General features: G+C 31.0%; 1 protein-coding gene across 3 annotated transcripts in view; it reads left to right on the top strand.

Annotated features, from left to right (window-relative positions):
- LOC142327870 (serine/threonine-protein kinase 40-like) overlaps nt 1–17,689 on the top strand; it is a 37,708-nt gene extending 20,019 nt beyond the window's left edge. For all 3 annotated transcript variants that reach the window (XM_075371230.1, XM_075371229.1, XM_075371228.1), the window contains exons 7-10: nt 4,313–4,442; nt 11,665–11,818; nt 16,030–16,164; nt 17,088–17,689. In XM_075371230.1, coding sequence (XP_075227345.1) covers nt 4,313–4,442; nt 11,665–11,818; nt 16,030–16,164; nt 17,088–17,312 — 644 coding nt within the window. In that variant the 3' untranslated portion in view covers nt 17,313–17,689. The remainder of the gene's footprint in view (nt 1–4,312; nt 4,443–11,664; nt 11,819–16,029; nt 16,165–17,087) is intronic.
- Nucleotides 17,690–19,763: the final 2,074 nt, after the last annotated feature.

The following is a 19,763-nucleotide window of genomic DNA, read 5'->3' as shown; positions in this document are numbered from 1 at the left end:
TATAATTATGTTATGTATATTACAAATTATTGTACAGGAAGTATGCATTGTAGTAAATATAAGTAAAAGACAACTATTTCTTAGATTTTTTCGTCTTGCCATGGTACACATCCACTTTCTGATGTAAAGTATTCTGTAAACAATTCTCTAATTGCATTTCCAATTACAATTTCTAATTGTAAATCATTAATTGCATTTCCTTCCTGCATAGGTTGATTTTGAAGTGCTATTTCTTGCAGAATATCATTCAAGTGTGCATTTGAATTTTGATATGTATACGTGTTTGTATCATATTTTTTATAAATTTATATAGAATGAAAGCTTTTAATATTATGCAATCCACATTTTCCAGTTTGGCCTGGATTCATCTTGTAAATATTCTAAATTTTTGGGTTACTAAAAGAGTTTTTAACGCTACCACTTATGCCATGGACGCCAGCTCAGTATCTGTACCTGGCAATGGTGCATGGTGTGGTACAGATAAAGTGTTGTTTTGAAGTGCTTTCTCCAGATTAGATTTTGTAAAAATGCCACCATGGCTACTTTGCCATATGCACAAACATAAATGGCTATGAAATTGTAATGTGCAAATAAAACATTAAGTGCCAATAAGAACAACAGAAAATATTTTCTTATAATTAAAAAATTGTGAACCACTATTTAGGGGGGAGCTTGAATTGTAAAGAGTTTCTCATATAGCACACCCAAACAGTTGGAGAAATTCCAAATTGTGTTAAAATTTTCAGCTGTAGTTTTCCGCATTTCTTCTGGATGTTGCAGCAGCATTTCACTTATAAGATTTTCAGTTATGATTTTGCAAGTTTCCATTACAATTGTATGCACTGTACAATGCTCAATGCAGTAACTAAATGATGTTTTTAAAGAATCACCAGTAACTAGGTATCTAAAAAAACAAAATTTTATTTAAATGTTATTTTAGTAGATTGTAAAGTTCATAAATTGTAAGTATGAAGCTCGGCTGATAAATTTTTCACATATATGCGTAGCTTGAGAATGAAAAGAGATATTGGAATGAAAGAAAAAATGAATAAAAGTACAATACCTTAGCTACAAAATGCAGTATTTATTTTTCAATATAATCCTTGTTTACACATACACTTTTACCAACATGTGACAAGTTTTTGTATTCTGTCACTGAACAATTCTGGCAATCTTTCTCAGATCCAAGTGGGGTAGCTGAAATTTAAACATAATTTTTCACTAGCTGTAACTTGCAAACGAAGCATTTTAGGACATATGTTTACGTGAACTTTTTCTATTATTTACATGAGTAGAATAGGTTATGAAAGTCCCAGGAGAAATTTGTGATACACTTTGTATAATATGATGGATAAATATAGATTGTCATTATATACAACTCCGTTTGTAATTAAATATATGATCTATATATATAAACCTAAAAAGAAGCAGTTACTGACACAGGTTATGAAGACAAAAAGACTTCAATGGGCAAAAGAACATAAAGAATAGACTCCCAATCCCATAGAGAGAAGACACCCTTGTGATGTTACTGGTCGCCACACCTCTTCTGTTCCAAGCCCTGAGGGGCTTTACCGGAGGTCTTCTTTAGACCCTCTAACTGTGAATGCCTCATGTTTGTGACTGTAAATGCCTCTGAAAATGAACGAGTTGAAAGTTAAATTAGTGCTACACTCATACCAATCAAAATTATGTTTTACGCAACATAGAAATTCTAACCTGCACCCATAAAGAATGGACTGCATCGTTCCAATTTTAGTATATGTACTGTCGAAGCAAGTACATAAAGACTGTTGAGATGTGGAAAAAAGTTATTTTTTCAGACAAGATTCATTTAATTGTCTGAGGGGAGAGAGTAGTCTACATTCGTAAGCCAGCAGATGAGAAGACTACTACACAGCACACCTGCAACAAGCTCCCAAACACCCAACCAAAAAGATGTTTTGGGCATGTTTTATTCATGAAGGGCAGGAGCACTTATACCTGTGGATGGGATGATGAATCAGACCAATACATTAACATATACCAAAGGAAAATAGTTCCACTTATGCAGAAGAACCCGGAGTCATTTTCCAACAGGACCTTGCACCTTGACACATGTCAAAGAAAGCAAAAGAGTTCTTCAAAAACCAAAAAAATTCCAGTGCTCTCATGGTCAGGGAACTCCCCCGACTTGAATCCCACTGAAAACTTACGGGTCTTATTAAAAAAGACTTGGGAAAATGAATTGTAGCACAAAAACTGACCTTATTAGTTCAGTGATACAGGTTTGGTTTCGATATGAAGAAATAAAAAATCATTGTTCTACCTTAGTGGAATCAATGCCAAAGAGGATTAATGAAATAATAAAAATAAAGGAGGAGACATAAACTATTAAATTTGAGTAAGTTTTCCTATTAAACATTTTTTTCTTTTAAAAGTAACATTTTCTGTTAGAAATATTATGTTCAGATTAATTTGTTCGTCACTATATATGTAGGCCAATGTATAAACTCTTGTGACTTGAAAATCTCCAAAACTACTAGATAATTTTCATTAAAATTTACTACTGGTGTAGTAGTATGTCTGAACTTAAGCATGTGAAAATTTGATGAAGATTAGTTGTGTATTCTTGAGTTACATTCAAATTTAGGTCAAAAAAAATTGAGCTGGGTAAGTTAGAACATGATTCTTTATTATGAAGCTGCAAGTTGAATGTTGACATTTCTTTATCTACAGTATTTATTGTTAGCAATATTAAACCAAATTAAATTAATAGACAGTCTATCTTCTTACACAGAACTGCACAAGATTTTTTTTGCTCCTAATTATGCCCCTTTTTGAGACAGCTATTCTTGCATATTTGTTGGTTTTTTCCTGAATCATTAAAGCTCTACAATTGTGATACATCTCCATTTCCAAACAGGTTAACCTCTCTTCCTCCACTAAAGCTGATTAACCATACTGCTGTATGACCCGTGATCCTCCTGCATTTTCTGCCATAGAACAACTATTTTGCTCTGTGTAAAGTTCTTGTTTGTTGCTTTCACTAAAAATAACTCCTTCACTTCTTTTAAACTGTAGTGTTTTGCCCTTGATTACCAGCTTCTCAAAATAAGTCTAGTGCATTGGCACATTTCCTTAATCTGAACGTAATTTTTTTTTTCAAATCATGTTATGTTTGTCTATTGTTTTTATAATAGTATTCTGATACACGAATAATATAACGATTCCAAATTTTGAATAGACTTTAAAACTTGCTCAATTGTTTCTAGAACGGTTAAAGTGTAATATAATAACTTCCTTTTTAACCAAGCATATGTATTCTTTCTCAGTATGTAACAGGCTATTATTTACTTTTATATTATATCCTACAATGTCAAAATAATATTTTCCATACTACATCAGTTATCTTGAACTAATTCTTTAGTGTTTTAAAAAACTAAATTTGAACTTTTGCAATAGTTTTCTAAACTGCATACTTTCTTTATGCAAAACTTTATTTTCAGATTCTAACGTTTGAATTTTCTCATTTAAAAAAGCACTATCATTTGTATTATAGAGCTCGTATGACGTATACTTGATGCTGAACCTTGTATTTCCTGCACATCAGTTTTGTACAGCAAAGTTTTCTGACTTCCTCAAATCATTGATTGTCTTTTGCGGACCAGGATTTAACTTTGCACCATCAAATCACTGCCCTCAAAAAATTTACAATATCAAACTTAAATATCATACATATACTTTAGTGGTTATTTAAAACAATTTTATCTCTTAATAAACAGGCTGATTCACATGGCCTGTACATTCAGATTTACTGCTATTGTTACTATTGCAGATAAGTAAGCAATTATAATGGCTGCTGTACCATCTTACAACCAACTTCAAGATCTACTAATCCACTATTTTTATTTTTTTAGGTAAAATTTGATGTACTATTATACTACACTATTTGTCATTTAGTTTTTTAATTATGAATATTATTGAATAGAATACAGATTATAAAAATTTCCTTTTATCTTTAAAAAAAATTATGCATTACACCTTATTAAAAAAATTATTTGTTAAGAAGGAATACCTCAAAATGAATGAATGAATGAACTCCAGAAAATGAAGTAGTAGTGGAGCATGTGTATTTTTATAGTTGTGAAATTAAATAATGAAAGTGTATAAAAACATTCTATTACTTTATCTTGCAGCTTAAGAAGTTTCCAGTTATGAGCAGGAGTTATTGATCTTCATTAAATTCAAGAAGGTGATCAAATATAACACTACTAGGTTCTCACTTGTAAAATATTTAGTAAGTTTTGATAACATTTGTCTCCTTGCGCAGGGAAACCTTCAGATATGTGGGCTCTTGGTGTTGTCTTATTTACAATGTTATATGGACAATTTCCATTTTATGATTCAGTTCCTACACAGTTGTTTAATAAGATCAAATCTGCTGATTATACTATACCAAAGTAAGTTATGTTCAGTATAATTTAATTTCAAGCATGTATGTGAACTTCATGTATAGATTGTTATATATTATGTTTTTGTTTGCTTTCATCTTCAGAGTAATAATGCAGATGAAATTTAGAGTACCAAACAAATATACTTATACTTATCACCTTGTTCTATCTTAGTATTAATCAGCCAGTTTTAATAAATAATTGCAGTTTATGAATAATAATAAAAAAAAATCAAATGCTGGTATGTCCTCTTAATTAATATATATATATATTTATATATAAAGAAAATTAATTGTTGAATTATGTTATCTCTTTGGTGCAGTAACTGTAAATCTATAGATAGTGTGACATGAGACACTAGTTATTCCTGAAAACAGCAAAATCACATGCAAGAGTTAAACTTGAGTATAATTATGCAAAAGCCATAATGAATGGCTTCGGTTCATGTAGTTCCTGACCATAGTCAGGAACAGTTGGTGCAGTTTGCAGCATGGTAATAACATTTTTATGATTGTAGCAGTCAGTCCCACAAAAAAATTAAAAAAATTTTATAACACTTATTATGGAAAGTTAGGAGTGAAGTGGATTTCCTGAGCTGTGTGATTGTATATTAGCAATCCAAGCCTTCCAAAATGCAGGTGATATTCAGCCTCTTATATATGATACATATCCTGTGTTCAACACATGAACTAGCAATATAATGAACAACATGATTCTCAAATGAAGAAACTACTTTTACCTCGTTTACTTTAAATGCCAACATTAGAAAGCATGAGATAGATAGTATAAAGATATAATATACCCCTTTCTGTGGAGAAACAATACAGGGCAATTCTGAATGATGAACTAAATTTAGTAATTGTGTTTCCTAAACTATACATTGTGTCTGACTGATCTACGTAGTAGTTGAGAGTAGGTCCAAAAGTTTTGAATAACATCACTACAGTGCATGTAGTTGCATAAACAACCGCTAGAGTGCTTGCACCGCCATTATATGAAAGTTGTGAGTAAGATGGCTACAGTGCAATATAAGTATGTTCTTGAGTACGGATAATCTCAGTCGACAACTGCAGTACAGCATGTGTTTCATGTCCATTTAATATTGATCCTCCAGCAAGGAAGAGCATATGTTGTTGGTTTCACCAGTTTGATCAAGCGGTATCTCTGTAAAGGTAAGAGACCAAGCCAACTGCGTGTAGCAGAGGAAAATGTGAGATGAATTGAAGAAAGTTTTGTTCAAAGCCCAAGAAAGTAGCCCATAGAGCAAGCAGATAACTTAGAGTACCTAACCAGTTGTCAGGCATGTTTTGAAGTGTCGTTTAATTTTCAAGCCATACTTCCTACAACTTTTACAGACTCTTTGCAGAGATGAAAACCAAAGCGTGTTGAATTTTGTGATCAAATTCCTGAAAAAATGTAGAATGACACATTTCTTTGGCATTTTATTTTTAGCAATGAAGCAACATTCCTTCTCAGTGGAGAAGTAAGTAAATAGAATGTTCATGTATGGGGTCTACAAGATCCCCAAGACAAACTGCAATATGAGAGAGACTCCCCCAAAGTTAATGTGTTTTGCTCCCCATTACAAGCAAAGGTTTATAGACCACTCCTTTTTGCAGAAGACACTGTTACTGGGATATTGTATCAGGACATGCTTGAAAATTGGCTTTTCCCTCAACTAAATGAAGATTCATTTAGTTGAGGGAAAAGATTTCATTTTTCAACAGGCCGGAGCTCTGTCCCATTAGCTTCTAGATGTTCGATGCTATCTGAATGAATCTCTACCTCAATGATGATTAGGATGCATCGGGAATGAAGACCTGACTCTTCAGTTCTGGCCTCTAAGATCACCTGATCTCATGCTGTGTAACCTTTTCTTGTGGGGTGTAAAAGATGCAGTTTACTTATCACCTCTACCAACAAATCTGGCTGACCTGTGGAACTGTAACACAGCTGCAGTGAACTCAATAGTATACAGTAAGTATCATTTATAGTGACATTAGATATAATGACATATCAGATATAGTGACAAAAAACTTGTCTCTTGATTGGTTTGGAATACTGGGATCATGAATTAAAGATTGAAGATGACAAAATATTGCTGCTCATTGACAACTGTCTGGCTCATCCACAAAAGTTAGTATTCTTACCATCAAAAATAACAACAGTCTTACAGCTCTTAGATCAAGGCGTGATCAAGTCTGTAAAAGTCCACTACAAAAAACACCTAATTTTATAAATGATTCAGGATTTAGATTAAAAAAAAAGAAACAAAATAACTATTCTGGATGCTATAATTATGTTAGAAGATCATGGAATGAGGTTTCTCCACTGACTGTAAAAAAATTGCTTTCGACATGCAGGATGGCGAAGTTACTGACATCACATGTGAAGAAGAATCTTCAGCAGAGTGGGGCAATAGTCTGCAAAACCAGTCATTGTCAAATGCATTGTTTGAAGATTACCAAGAGCTTGACAAAGATATAGAAATGCATGAAACTGTAACAGATGATGATGTAGTGGCTTCAGTACTAGCAGAAATAGACAGGGACATAGGTAATGATAACGAAGGTAACAATAGCGACAACGATGAAGACATCAACCCGTCAAATCTTCCAGTAGTTTTAGCAGCAATGAAAATCGTTTTCTGGTTTCTCAGTTTTACATAAATTGCTAATGAAGAAACAAAGAGTGTTTGTGTTGATTTAAAAAAGAGCCTTCAAAAACTATTACAACACGAAATGTTCGAAATAAAGCAAAATAACTGGCTTTACGCTGAAAAGTAATTTTTACAATTTTTCTCCATCTTCTTTTATGCTTACTGTATTTGTATTTATTATTGCATTTTTTTTTTGTATTATTTTATTACGGAAATAAAATAATTATTTTTAATGATTATTATTTTACTGTATTGCAATACCCATGTAGATAGCATATTAAAGTAGTACCACTTAGTTACCTGAACATCGGTTGTTGTAACTATTAGTTATAATGACCTAAAATCGGTTCCTTGGAGGTCACTATATTTACTGTAAGATATGTTTTCTCGCATGTGGGACGAGTTCAGCTTTCGCTTAGATATGTGGTGTGCAGCTGGAGGGGGCCACCATTGAACATTTATGAATTGTATTTGTAAACTTTACTGTGAGTATTATCAGATGTAATTTACTTCACATTTGTCATTAGTTCTTAATTTGGAATACAGGGACAAAATTGAGTATCATTTTGAATTTCTTTGTTTATTATTTATTAATACTGTTGAAATGCTGCCCCATTAGACATCATGCAGATATTTAGCTATAAACAGATAGATATAGCTGCATCATGAATCTTGAAGCTTGGCCTGCAACAGCTAGTTTGATGCCTGTTACCCAAACTGAAAACATTCAATTTAGTTTTCACGTGCGGAAACAAATTGCTTTTATGTAAATACAGCTTATTATTTTTTGTTACTGTGTGGTGTTATGAATTACTTTTAAATGTTTTCTAATTTTACTGTTTATACTTCATAAAAGATTAAATATTTTTCCATAAAAAGAAGTATTATGATATATTTTTAAATGTAATAAAAATGTAGGCCATACTCAACAAGTATTATAATTACATCAATAGATAAACACTAAATGATAAATTTACTTACATTATAATTGTCTGACATATATAAACATAGTTTATAATCTATCTTTATTTTATTTATTGTAAAAGTAAACATGGACAAACCAAGTATTATAACTCAGGAATGAGTCGCCTTTCTTAGAATCATATCAAGAAACAGTATTGTTATATTGTGTGTTACATGCTCATAGTTTTCAAATACAGCCTGGCCAGTGTAAAAATAAATAATTATCCATAAGCCTACCTTATTGAATGCTTGAGTATAATCCAGTTAACTAGTGTCCTGAATTTGGTGATCCTGTAAGAGCATTTGTGCAAATCCATTTCTTTTTATTCAAGTTTTGATTGAGAAAAGGTAGACATGTTTTATGATTGTGTTAATTTGTTGTGTATGTTTAGTGTTTTATAATTATTAGTGAACTCAAGTATACCATAAAACACAAAAAAACAAAAAACAGTAGCCCCGGAAAACAATAAATAGTGTATATGAATTTACGAAACAAGAAGGTGATCAATTTCCAAAGACAGAAAAGGAAGATAAACACTTTTTTTGTTTAACCTCTGAGACCACTGTTCAGTATTGCTTCAGAGGATGAGATGAATGAAAATGTTGTGCCTGACCGGATTTTGAACCCCGGACTTCCAGGTGAAAGGCCAAGATGCTACCATTCGTGCCACAGAGGCCGGCTAATTAGATAAACACCTAATTCACATTAAAAGATGTGAAGAAAGAACAGTAGCTGCATTTGGGGTGTTACAATCCCAAGTCCAAAGAGTGAGAATAGAGAAAAAGAGGTTGCTAGAAAAATTAGCTGAAAATCTGGTTGAGACTTCTTTCTGTACTCCAACAAAATGCAAACCCCGTAAAAAGCCTGCAATGGGACTAGATGGTTTTTAGTATATGGTGAGATGGACTATAAATGAACTTAAAAAAATTCTTAAAACTGCCAACAGTTAAAAATATAATGTTAGCACTTAAAAATTCCACTGGTTATTCAGGAAAAGATATGAGTTTGAAAAAAATAATGTAAGAATTGGTCATTAGGTGGAGAAAAACCTGAAATAATAGGAAGGCTCTCACTGAGCAACATGACAAGACTTATGCGTATTTAATATCTGACTGCCATAAAAAGATTTAGAACTGAAAATAGGCTGATAGTATACCTTGAAAAGTCATAAATATATTATCTTCTCATACTAAAAATAAATCGTGATGTACTGATTCTGGTGGTTGAAAGTACCTATTTCAAAAGGCAGCAGTCTTATTATAGTGCACACCAGAGGAGAAATGGTTTTTTTTTTTAGCAAACGCCTTATTAACTTGGTAAGGAAGTTTAAAAAATGATTACAGAGGTCAAATGAAGGCAGCAAATTACTTAAAATGGACAGAAGATATATTTCAAACTTTCCAAATTCTGTGGTAATTTCTGATAGCGCATTCTATCACAATGCTGTTTTAGGAAAATCATCAAAAAAAGAAGTATGATTAAGCGGTTGCAGAAAGATTTTATTCCTCATTCTTCCTTGATCCTGAAACCACAGTTGTACGAATTGGTAAAAGCAAACAGGGAAAACAATAATAATTACTATCTTTTTTAGTAGTTTGAGTTTCTTCACTTGTTAGTTTTTTAGTCTTATTTAAGACTTGAGATGTTTTTTTTCTTCATTAGAGTTCTTGGTTAGCAGTACATCAGTGTGAAGGTTGCTTGTAGGATTCACATTGGTGGCATCCTGGCTGAGGTTAAGACTGGAAGATGTCATTGCCAATGTATTGAAGATGACCTCTAGTAAAGTCCAAAAGGACTAGGTACGGAGGGGGTGGCATGGTGACTGTAACTGTCACATGGAGGTGTTTGACAAACATTTACAAAATTATAAGGGTGTGATGTTCTCTGACTTCCTCCATACCACCCAGATTTAAATCCTATCGAGATCTTAATCTGCCAAACAAATTCACTATATGTCGTTTATTTAATTGTTTTAGGATACAGACAATTTGCATGACCATAAACATACCGGCCATCCAAGTGTTTTAACTGATAACAGTCTGCAGACAATAAATGAAACACGTCTTTGTTCTTCAAAAACTTTCCAACCAGACTGGGCTATCTTATGAAAGTGTTTATAAGGCTAGTAAAGTTCTAAAATTACATCTATACCGGATTAATGTAAGTCATCAGCTCCAAAAACCAGATAAAGAGAAACAAATGCAGTATTGTTAGTGGTTTAGAAGTTTCATTCGAAATGACATATCTGTTCTAAGCAAAGGCTTTTCAGCGATGAAGCTTGGCTTCATCTTAGCAGATATGTTAACAGTCAAAATTACAGAATATGGTCTTCAAAGAACCCACATGTGTTCCATGAACAACAATTACATTCGCAAAAATTAGGGTGTGATTTGGTTTATCTCGTTGGAGAATTGTCAGGCCTATCTCTTTTTCAGAGACCTTCACAGCTGAACGGTATGAAAAAATAATCATGCAGTTTATACCTGTGCTACATACTGATGAACATGATTGCTGGTTACAACAAGAACAGCAACTACACACACGGCAAACAGTAGTATGCAATTTCTTTGCGATTTCTTCGATGACCTGATAATTTCCCATGGTCTGTGGCATCCTCATTCACCAGACCTGAGTCCTCCCGGTTTTTATTTGTGGGATTTTTTGAAAGATGATGTGTACTAAGACCCTCATACACTTGATTAACTTAAACAAAATATTGAGGACTGTATATCAAATATCACTAATGTTACACTGAAAAATGGTGCATACAATGTAAGAAAATGTATTGATGCATGCATTGAAAATCATGGTAAACATTTCCAGCATTTATTATAAACTTGTAAGTAATACATTTGTAAATTAATAAAAAGGCTTTCTGAAAAACAATTTGTTCATTTGGGTTGCACGACTTTACAATCGCCCATTATTTTTGTAGTATATTCCACCTCTCTGTGAGTTAAAAGTAATGAGGCTATTGATTCCCTTACACATTCCTTGATGTAACAATACTTATCATTTTTATCAATAAGGATATTCAGTTGTGACTGAATCAACATCGACAATAGTGACTGGCTGTGACTGTTTTGCTAAATATCTATTAGTTCAAAATCATCTATCTGTTAGAGATTGAGGAAATAGATGATAAACAAATATTGGAAGTCTCATTCACTAATGTCTTAATGTCAAACATATCTTATTAAATGTCTCATTGTAGGAAATAATGAATTATAAGAGATTACAAATACATGTTATAATTTTGTTTTACTTGTTATCACCACGTAAGCTTGAAGAAATGGGAATGAAATTTTGAAAAATGCTATGCCTAACCTCCGGATGAAAGCCGGGGAGACACTACCACTCCACATGGAGATCCGCTATTAAAAAACAGTTATCTATAATTAATTAATAAACCTATAATTATTAGAAAGAAATAGATAATGAACTAAGAACTAGAGGCTAACTTTTATTAGCCCTAGGCACATCTCTTTGGCTTGAACAAAAGTTGAAGCCAAAGAGATATCTTAACAAGACATTGTGTACAGTTTTTATTTTTATTATAATTTATTTATTTTTGTGATAAGAAAATTATATTGTTTTGTTTATTTCAGTGATGGTAGAGTAAGTGAAGGTACGATTGAATTAATTAAACATTTACTTGTGTTGGATCCCCATCAGAGAATGACTGCTTCGGAACTAGTTGATGCTTTATCTGTGATAATTGCTACCAATCGTAATCTCCATATGCCATTAGAGCCGCTTCAGGTAATAAAATAAATTTACATAATTATTAACTTCAAAATTAATTACATATCTCCTTTTTAATAATAACTCTTCCATCTGTTTATTTCTAAACACTAATAATTTTTGTAAATCTAATCCTTAAATTTTTTTGTACAGAAAATTAAAAATACTTTTAAAACAGTTGATTTTTATTTTGTGTTATGGTCATAGACTTCTGATTTTATATCGACTCACATGTAAGCTACCATTAAATTGTGATTCATAAAAATGAAAAATAAAGCTATTAATTATTGGGAGATGCCTATTCATTTGGTCAACTGCTTCAGTGATTCTTATTGTAGCAGGATGAGTTTTTGGTATTAGGGACAATTTTGACCCTCATTGTAATGATTGAGCTTCTATTTATATTTCATATCCTTACACCCACATCTCCAGAACTGATTTTTTTTAAAGTGTGACTCATGACAAAATTTTGCATAATAATTTTATAGCTAACAGTTTTTTAAATGCTCACTTCTTCATTTACCTTGTTTATAGTTAAATGAATGAATGAATTCTTTATAACTTTTGCAACAGTTTCATTGGTTTTGGATGTTGACAGTCAGCTTATAAAAGCCTCATCAGTTGATGTTAAGCAAACTTTGAAACATTGCCACCACTTATACTTATGAGCCCAGCTGAATGTTACATCCCTGGCTGTTTTTGCATCCCTAAGGCTGTTTTGCAAAAACAGCCAGTATGATGAATAAATAAATTTTTACATTACGTTTTCACTGGGCACCATCCAGTATTGCTGCTAGGTCACAATATATTACACATTCCATTAGTGGTGCTATCTGTTGCACAATTTAAAAAGTTTAGGAATTTTATGAACACATCTCCTCTGCAGAAAGCACTGTTACCCTGTTACCACAAAATAAACTTAAGCATATAATTTCATGCAATGTAAGTGTCAACCACATCAGGTATCCATATTTATTTTCTCAGTCATAATAAATTTTATTTCTATGAAAGTGAATTGTACACATTTATTATAGAGTTATATGAACTAGAAACAAAAAAAGAAAGTCTACTAAAAGCTGTGCAGCAGCATAGATATTAATATTTGGACTGTCAATCTGGTCCATTTTACAAGACTGCTAGAAACTTCTACAATTTGCCTTAACTCTTCTTCATTTTACATTCTATGACCTACCTAATTTTCAACATTTCTGCTTAAACTTAATTTGAAAAGTCTTTTCGTAGATTTTTTGGATTTATTATTGTGAATGCTTCTTTGCCATGAAGCACTGTGCCCCGTATAAATATATTTAAGAATTTCTAATTACTAAATCTGTTTTAATAGCATCACATCCCTTTTCTGCATGATAGCAATTTGGGCTTAAACTATTTACTTTTGATAACTTCTTATTTCTTTCCTTTCCAATTTTATCATGAAGATAAAATTTCTCAAATGTTGTTATTCATTCAAAACGTTGCTGTGCACTGGAATTATGGAAGTGTAATGACAGAACTTTCTTAATTATTACTTTGTATTTTTATTTCATTACTTCATAGAAACGGATATTACAGTAACTGGAATAATTTATAAAAGGTGTTGAAAATGACCTCCTCCAACCAATGTAATGCCAAAAGATAAAATGCACCACATAATTCTAAAGCATACTGCACAGTGACTTTATGAATGCATTGTATTATGTTAAATTCTGTACTTATATTGTACAGGGTGCAGCAGAACCTTTAAGCAGTTTTGAGCAGTTATAAAAAAAGTAATGGAGGTATACACAGAAAAAAATATCTTTACTTTCTAAATTAGCAGCACATACCATTTTAAGTTTTGAAAATAATGTCTTCAAGATGGCGGCCATTAGCGGTAACACATTGTTGAGATAATCTCTGAAGCTTTGTATAGCTTGTTTACACATATTGTGGGGTTTGGCATTAACTTCTTTGAGCTGAAAATGTGCCTCATCACTACTGAAGAAAGCTGCCTCAGAATTATTTGTGCAAGCATTTGCTGATGCAGATTTTGGTGGCTGGTGTAGTATGCTGAGCTCAATTCTTGAGACATCATTATTTTGAAGGGTTGAAAATTCAAATCAAAATGCAGAATCCTCTACAAACTGCAGTCTGACATTCCCAAGCCAACACCATGCCTCTGAGCAGAATGTCTTGGTAATACTCAATCGCTGCTGTCACCAGATGCGCATTTTCTGGTGTTCTGATAGACCTGCATTGGCCATGTGTGTCTCTTCTTTGTTTTTTGGTGAAACATCTGATTATTTTATATTAATTGAAAATTATAATTTAACTGTCTAACCCAGGACCAAATTGTATTCACATTAGGAATGGCATTGTTGCACAGAATGTTGAACCATCACTGAAAAGTTCTTGCATTGCAGTCTGTGATCATGACACAAAGAGTTTTCAAAAATACATGTATACTCCAAAGCCATGATGTGCTCTGATCTATACCGTGTTAGCTACTGAAAGGGGTCACTGATGGAACAGAGGGAGACCATGTGCACCTGCCTACTCCCACAATCTCCCAAGCATTGACCTCTCCTAACCACTTAGTCGGTTCTGCCACATCCTGCATAAAACTGTATATTATAGACATGAAAAATTTATGTCAGGTAATTGCCCCTAAAATGTGATTTGAAAATAAGGAAGATACTTTTTATGCACACGCTCACACTTACACACAGACACATATATATATATATATATATATATATATATATATATATATTTATATATATATATATTTATTTTATTTTATTAGATCGCCCAAAGTATAGAATAAATGAAGTAGTATGACTTACTGTATTCCACTATATATGCAGGAGCGCTTTCGCGATTTACTCGCATTATCAGCTGCATTACATATTCATACATTCATCTCAAATTTCATTACAAACTTCATAAAATATAATATAACCTATCGTCCATTTATTCATTTTATTTACAATTTAAAACTTTTAATCTTTTTATTTTAAGAATTTAAATTTTTATTCAGTTAAATTAAAAATTAAAAAAAAATTTTAAATATGAAAAATTAATTAAAATTAACATTAAGATTAAATTCTAAAAAGTTTTTACATATATAAAAATATGATCTCAAGGCATAAAATCAAATTCAAATTAAAATCAAATAAAGATATTTTAAGTGAAGCAGTTATGCATGTTATCCATTTAACTGAACTTACTTTACTATACTGATTGAAAAATATAATTGAGAAATATACATCACTATCAAAATAGATGGTGGTGCTATCTATTGCAGCTTTCAGAATACTGTCATCCTCTTATTATGTCTGAAGGTTGATCATATTAAACCTATTTTTATGTTTACATTTATAGTATCTTTCTGAAATGTCCAATCCCTTACTATCTGTATTCATATTACATTTTTTTAATTTCCAGTATTTTTAAATTTCTCCTAATATCAGTTGTTTATTCTTGATCATATACATTAAGAAAGCCCAGTTTACCTTTTCTATAATTTCTAAAATGTTCCAAGAATCTATCCTTAAAGGATCTAGTGGGCTTTCCTATACAAATATGGTCCCAATTATTACATTCAGTTTTATAAATACCACTCAAATTTTATAAATCAGATGAATCATTATGTTTATTACTTATTAGATGTTTTATTATGTGGTTATTTGTCTGGTACTCAAATATTGTCCAGTATATTTTGATGTAATTTTATTTTTAATTTGATTTTATGCCTTGACATTATATTTTTACATATGTAAAAAACATTTATAATTTAATTTTTATTTATTTTTAATGTTAATTTTAATTAATTTTTCATATTTTAAATTTTGTTTTAATTTTTAATTTAACTGAATAAAAGTTTAAATTCTTAAAATAAAAAGATTAATGGTTTTAAATTTTAAATAAAATTAATAAATGCATGATAAGTTATGTTTTATGAAGTTTGTAATGAATATATAAATGAGATAAATATATAAATACGTAATGCAGCTGATGATGCAAGTAAATCGCAAAAGCGCTCCTGCATATATAGTGGAATAAGGTAAGGTAAGTCATGCTACTTTATTTATTCTGTACTTTGGTTGATCTAATAGAATAAAATAAAATAAATAAATACACATATATATAGTACAGAAAAGTATGAGTTAAAAAAAAATTATATATATATAATTTTTTATGTATGTAATTTTTTTTAATGGTTTGTCAGATTATTTTTTTTTTTTTTGTAGGAAGTTCCAGATATAGATAATACCAAGAAAGAAGAGGATCCTTCTAAGAAAGCAGGTATTTCTGTTATTAAAAGAATTGATAAACCTGTGGTTATTGAGTTCTCTGATGCTATTTCTCACCATAGTAGTATTCAGGTATCTAGTTTTTTATTTATTTATTTTTTTATTATGTAAAAGCTTTATTATAATGGAAACTTTACCTGATCTTGACTTAAACTATATCTCTTTAGAACTATTGTGTAAGCATGGTTATGCATTCCCTCAGAAACTTTAGAGACTATTGTCTTGAAAAATTCATATATAAAGTAATGATTAATTACTACAGTTGTTTAAACTCTGCCAGTTTTTGCTGACCATCATTGAAGAATTCACCACCAAAGTACTTAGCAAGTTATTAATAATGAGCACCTCATTTGTTTTGATATGCTGATTAATCTGCCAGATCTTCATATTGGTGAAGAAATGGTAGTCACTCAGCCTGAAATCCAAGCTGAAGAGGATGGTTAAAAATTTCTTCAGAACTGCTCTTGTAAAGCCTTTGTGTCACTTACAAAGTGTAACTACACATTCCATTGCAAAAGAATAACACCCTTCACAAGCACCTTGTGCCATTTGTTTTGGTTGACCTCTGAACGTTTTAAGCACTTCACATTATTGTAGTTCTATGTCCTTGAATTCGGTCTCTAAATTTCCCTTGTAGTCTAAAACATTGAAATCATTTTTTACTTCTATTAATGCCTATTTTAATTTTTCTTTAGACAGATTTGGACAAGACCTCTCAAAATATTTTTCATGTCTTATTGACTGCTCCTTTACTAACATAGCAGAACAGATGGTGGAATTGATATCATGAAAATATAGATTGCTGGTGGCTATACATAAGTTGTGTTGCTACAGTAATCTATTTTTTCTTCAATAGTCAGTCAAAAATCAGTAGTGGAATGGTCCTTCTATATAATATATATATATATATATATATAATAGGTTTCTGTTATATAAATATAAACATATTTATTTTTCATTTAAAATTACTGATGAAATTGATTGATTGTTTGTAGGATCATAGAGTGGAAAGTATAGTTATGCGGACCAGTGGTCAAATTCCAGTACATCGTGTTGGAGAAGATGCAAGAGAATTAACAGCATCTGAATTATCTCATCTTTCTCTACCACCACATTTAACTCCTTTATCATCTCTCTCACTTCGCACTCAACGCTCAATAGCCAGAAATTTATCTATGATAATAAGATCTCGTGCTGAATCCCATCCACATAATTTTTAGTTTCTTATTTACCACCTTTTAAAATTTCCTTTAGATTTCCTATTGAAAGTAATTAAGACACACATCTCTTATTTGAATTTATGTTTTTTTCTGATATTTATAATTTTAATTTCTTGCTTGGTTCCTGCTCCTGATATTTCATCATGTTTTCTTTAATAAATAGTTCCTCTTCTTATCCTTATTTATTAATTTAAAAAAAAATTGATTTTAGTAAAGGATTTATTTTTTTCAGATTACCTTATCATCATAGTTTTTTTAGATTACTTTATTCATTTTAATTGTGTGTGCGTGTATGTGTATTATTATTATTGATATTTATTTATATTGTGTATTTAATTTTAATGTAGTATTTTATAAAATTAAATTATTCTTTCTGATTATTTATTTTAACTGGGTTTTTTTTAATGTATTTTATACATGAAATATTATTACATTTAGTATTATTATTTTTTTTTTTTGTCTTCAGTCATTTGACTGGTTTGATGCAGCTCTCCAAGATTCCCTATCTAGTGCTAGTCGTTTCATTTCAGTATACCCTCTACATCCTACATCCCCAACAATTTGTTTTACATACTCCAAACGTGGCCTGCCTACACAATTTTTCCCTTCTACCTGTCCTTCCAATATTAAAGCGACTATTCCAGGATGCCTTAGTATGTGGCCTATAAGTCTGTCTCTTCTTTTAACTATATTTTTCCAAATGCTTCTTTCTTCATCTATTTGCTGCAATACCTCTTCATTTGTCACTTTATCCACCCATCTGATTTTTAACATTCTCCTATAGCACCGCATTTCAAAAGCTTCTAATCTTTTCTTCTCAGATACTCCGATCGTCCAAGTTTCACTTCCATATAAAGCGACACTCCAAACATACACTTTCAAAAATCTTTTCCTGACATTTAAATTCATTTTTGATGTAAACAAATTATATTTCTTACTGAAGGCTCGTTTAGCTTGTGCTATTCGGCATTTTATATCGCTCCTGCTTCGTCCATCTTTAGTAATTCTACTTCCCAAATAACATTATCCGTAATCTTTTCTCCTCCTATTTTCACATTCAGCGGTCCATCTTTGTTATTTCTACTACATTTCATTACTTTTGTTTTGTTCTTGTTTATTTTCATGCGATAGTTCTTGCGTACGACTTCATCTATGCCGTTTATTGTTTCTTCTAAATCCTTTTTACTCTCGGCTAGAATTACTATATCATCAGCAAATCGTAGCAGCTTTATCTTTTCACCTTGTACTGTTACTCCGAATCTAAATTGTTCTTTAACATCATTAAATGCTAGTTCCATGTAAAGATTAAAAAGTAACGGAGATAGGGAACATCCTTGTCGGACTCCCTTTCTTATTAGGGCTTCTTTCTTATGTTCTTCAATTTTTATTGTTGCTGTTTGGTTCCTGTACATGTTAGCAATTGTTCTTCTATCTCTGTATTTGAACCCTAATTTTTTTAAAAGTATTATAATATATTATAATAGTATTATTAATCCTAGAATATTGTAGATATTTCATCAAAATTAAAATTTTTTGGAGTATTCTTAACTATATCACACTAAAATATAGAATTTTCTACTATTTTAAATAAAATAAGATTTTATATTATTTTTAATAAAATCCTATAAAATAATATTTTTAAAGATTCTTAATTACTTATCTTGGGCCATCTTGTGGTTTAATCATTTGGTTTGCTTAGTCTTTCTTGTTTTGTTATACAACTTATCTTCAAAAATATCCAATGAGAATGTAAAATTTACTTCCATTATATGGAGTGTCCTGTGAATAGCTTCCTACTACATTGATTATTTCTTTGTCTTCCGTAATGAATCAGCCTTTGACAGGTTTCAATTGATTTTCCTTGATCCAAAGTACATCCTTTTATTTTTATATTATATATTTTATTAATGCCTATAAACATCCTGATTCTTCTACTCTCTCTTATCTTCCTCATTTCCCTCTGTGATTCACTGGAAAAAGATTTGTGCAAGATATGCTTCAACAAGAGGTTTTCCTCTTCCTTATCGTCTTCATAAAATTGTTCTCTTTTACCTCCTTTAATATTTAATTTCTCATTTTGTCTGCCTTTTTACTTTCTCCATTCCTCTCTGCATCCACATTTTTTATCTTATCCAACTAAAGTTTTCTTACATGTTTTTTTGTCTATCCACGATTCTGAGGTTATACGTGTTCTATTTATTGATTTAGCTAAAATTTTTTACATAAACATAATTGTGTCATAAAAATGTAAAATAAAATATCAGTCATTTTTATTGCATGTACACAAAATGATAACATTCAAATTTATCTATACATTTAGGAAAACCTGTTTACTATAACTTCATTTAGCTTACAAAATATTTAGATTAACCTCTTCTCTCCAACATTACTTTTTTATTAAGTTTAGATGATAGTTTTTAATGACAGTTTCATCAATAATTTAAATTTTAA

The sequence above is a fragment of the Lycorma delicatula genome, chromosome 7 (assembly GCF_047948215.1).
Source record: "Lycorma delicatula isolate Av1 chromosome 7, ASM4794821v1, whole genome shotgun sequence".
NCBI lineage: Eukaryota > Metazoa > Arthropoda > Insecta > Hemiptera > Fulgoridae > Lycorma > Lycorma delicatula.
This window is presented reverse-complemented; position numbering and strand designations above follow the sequence as displayed.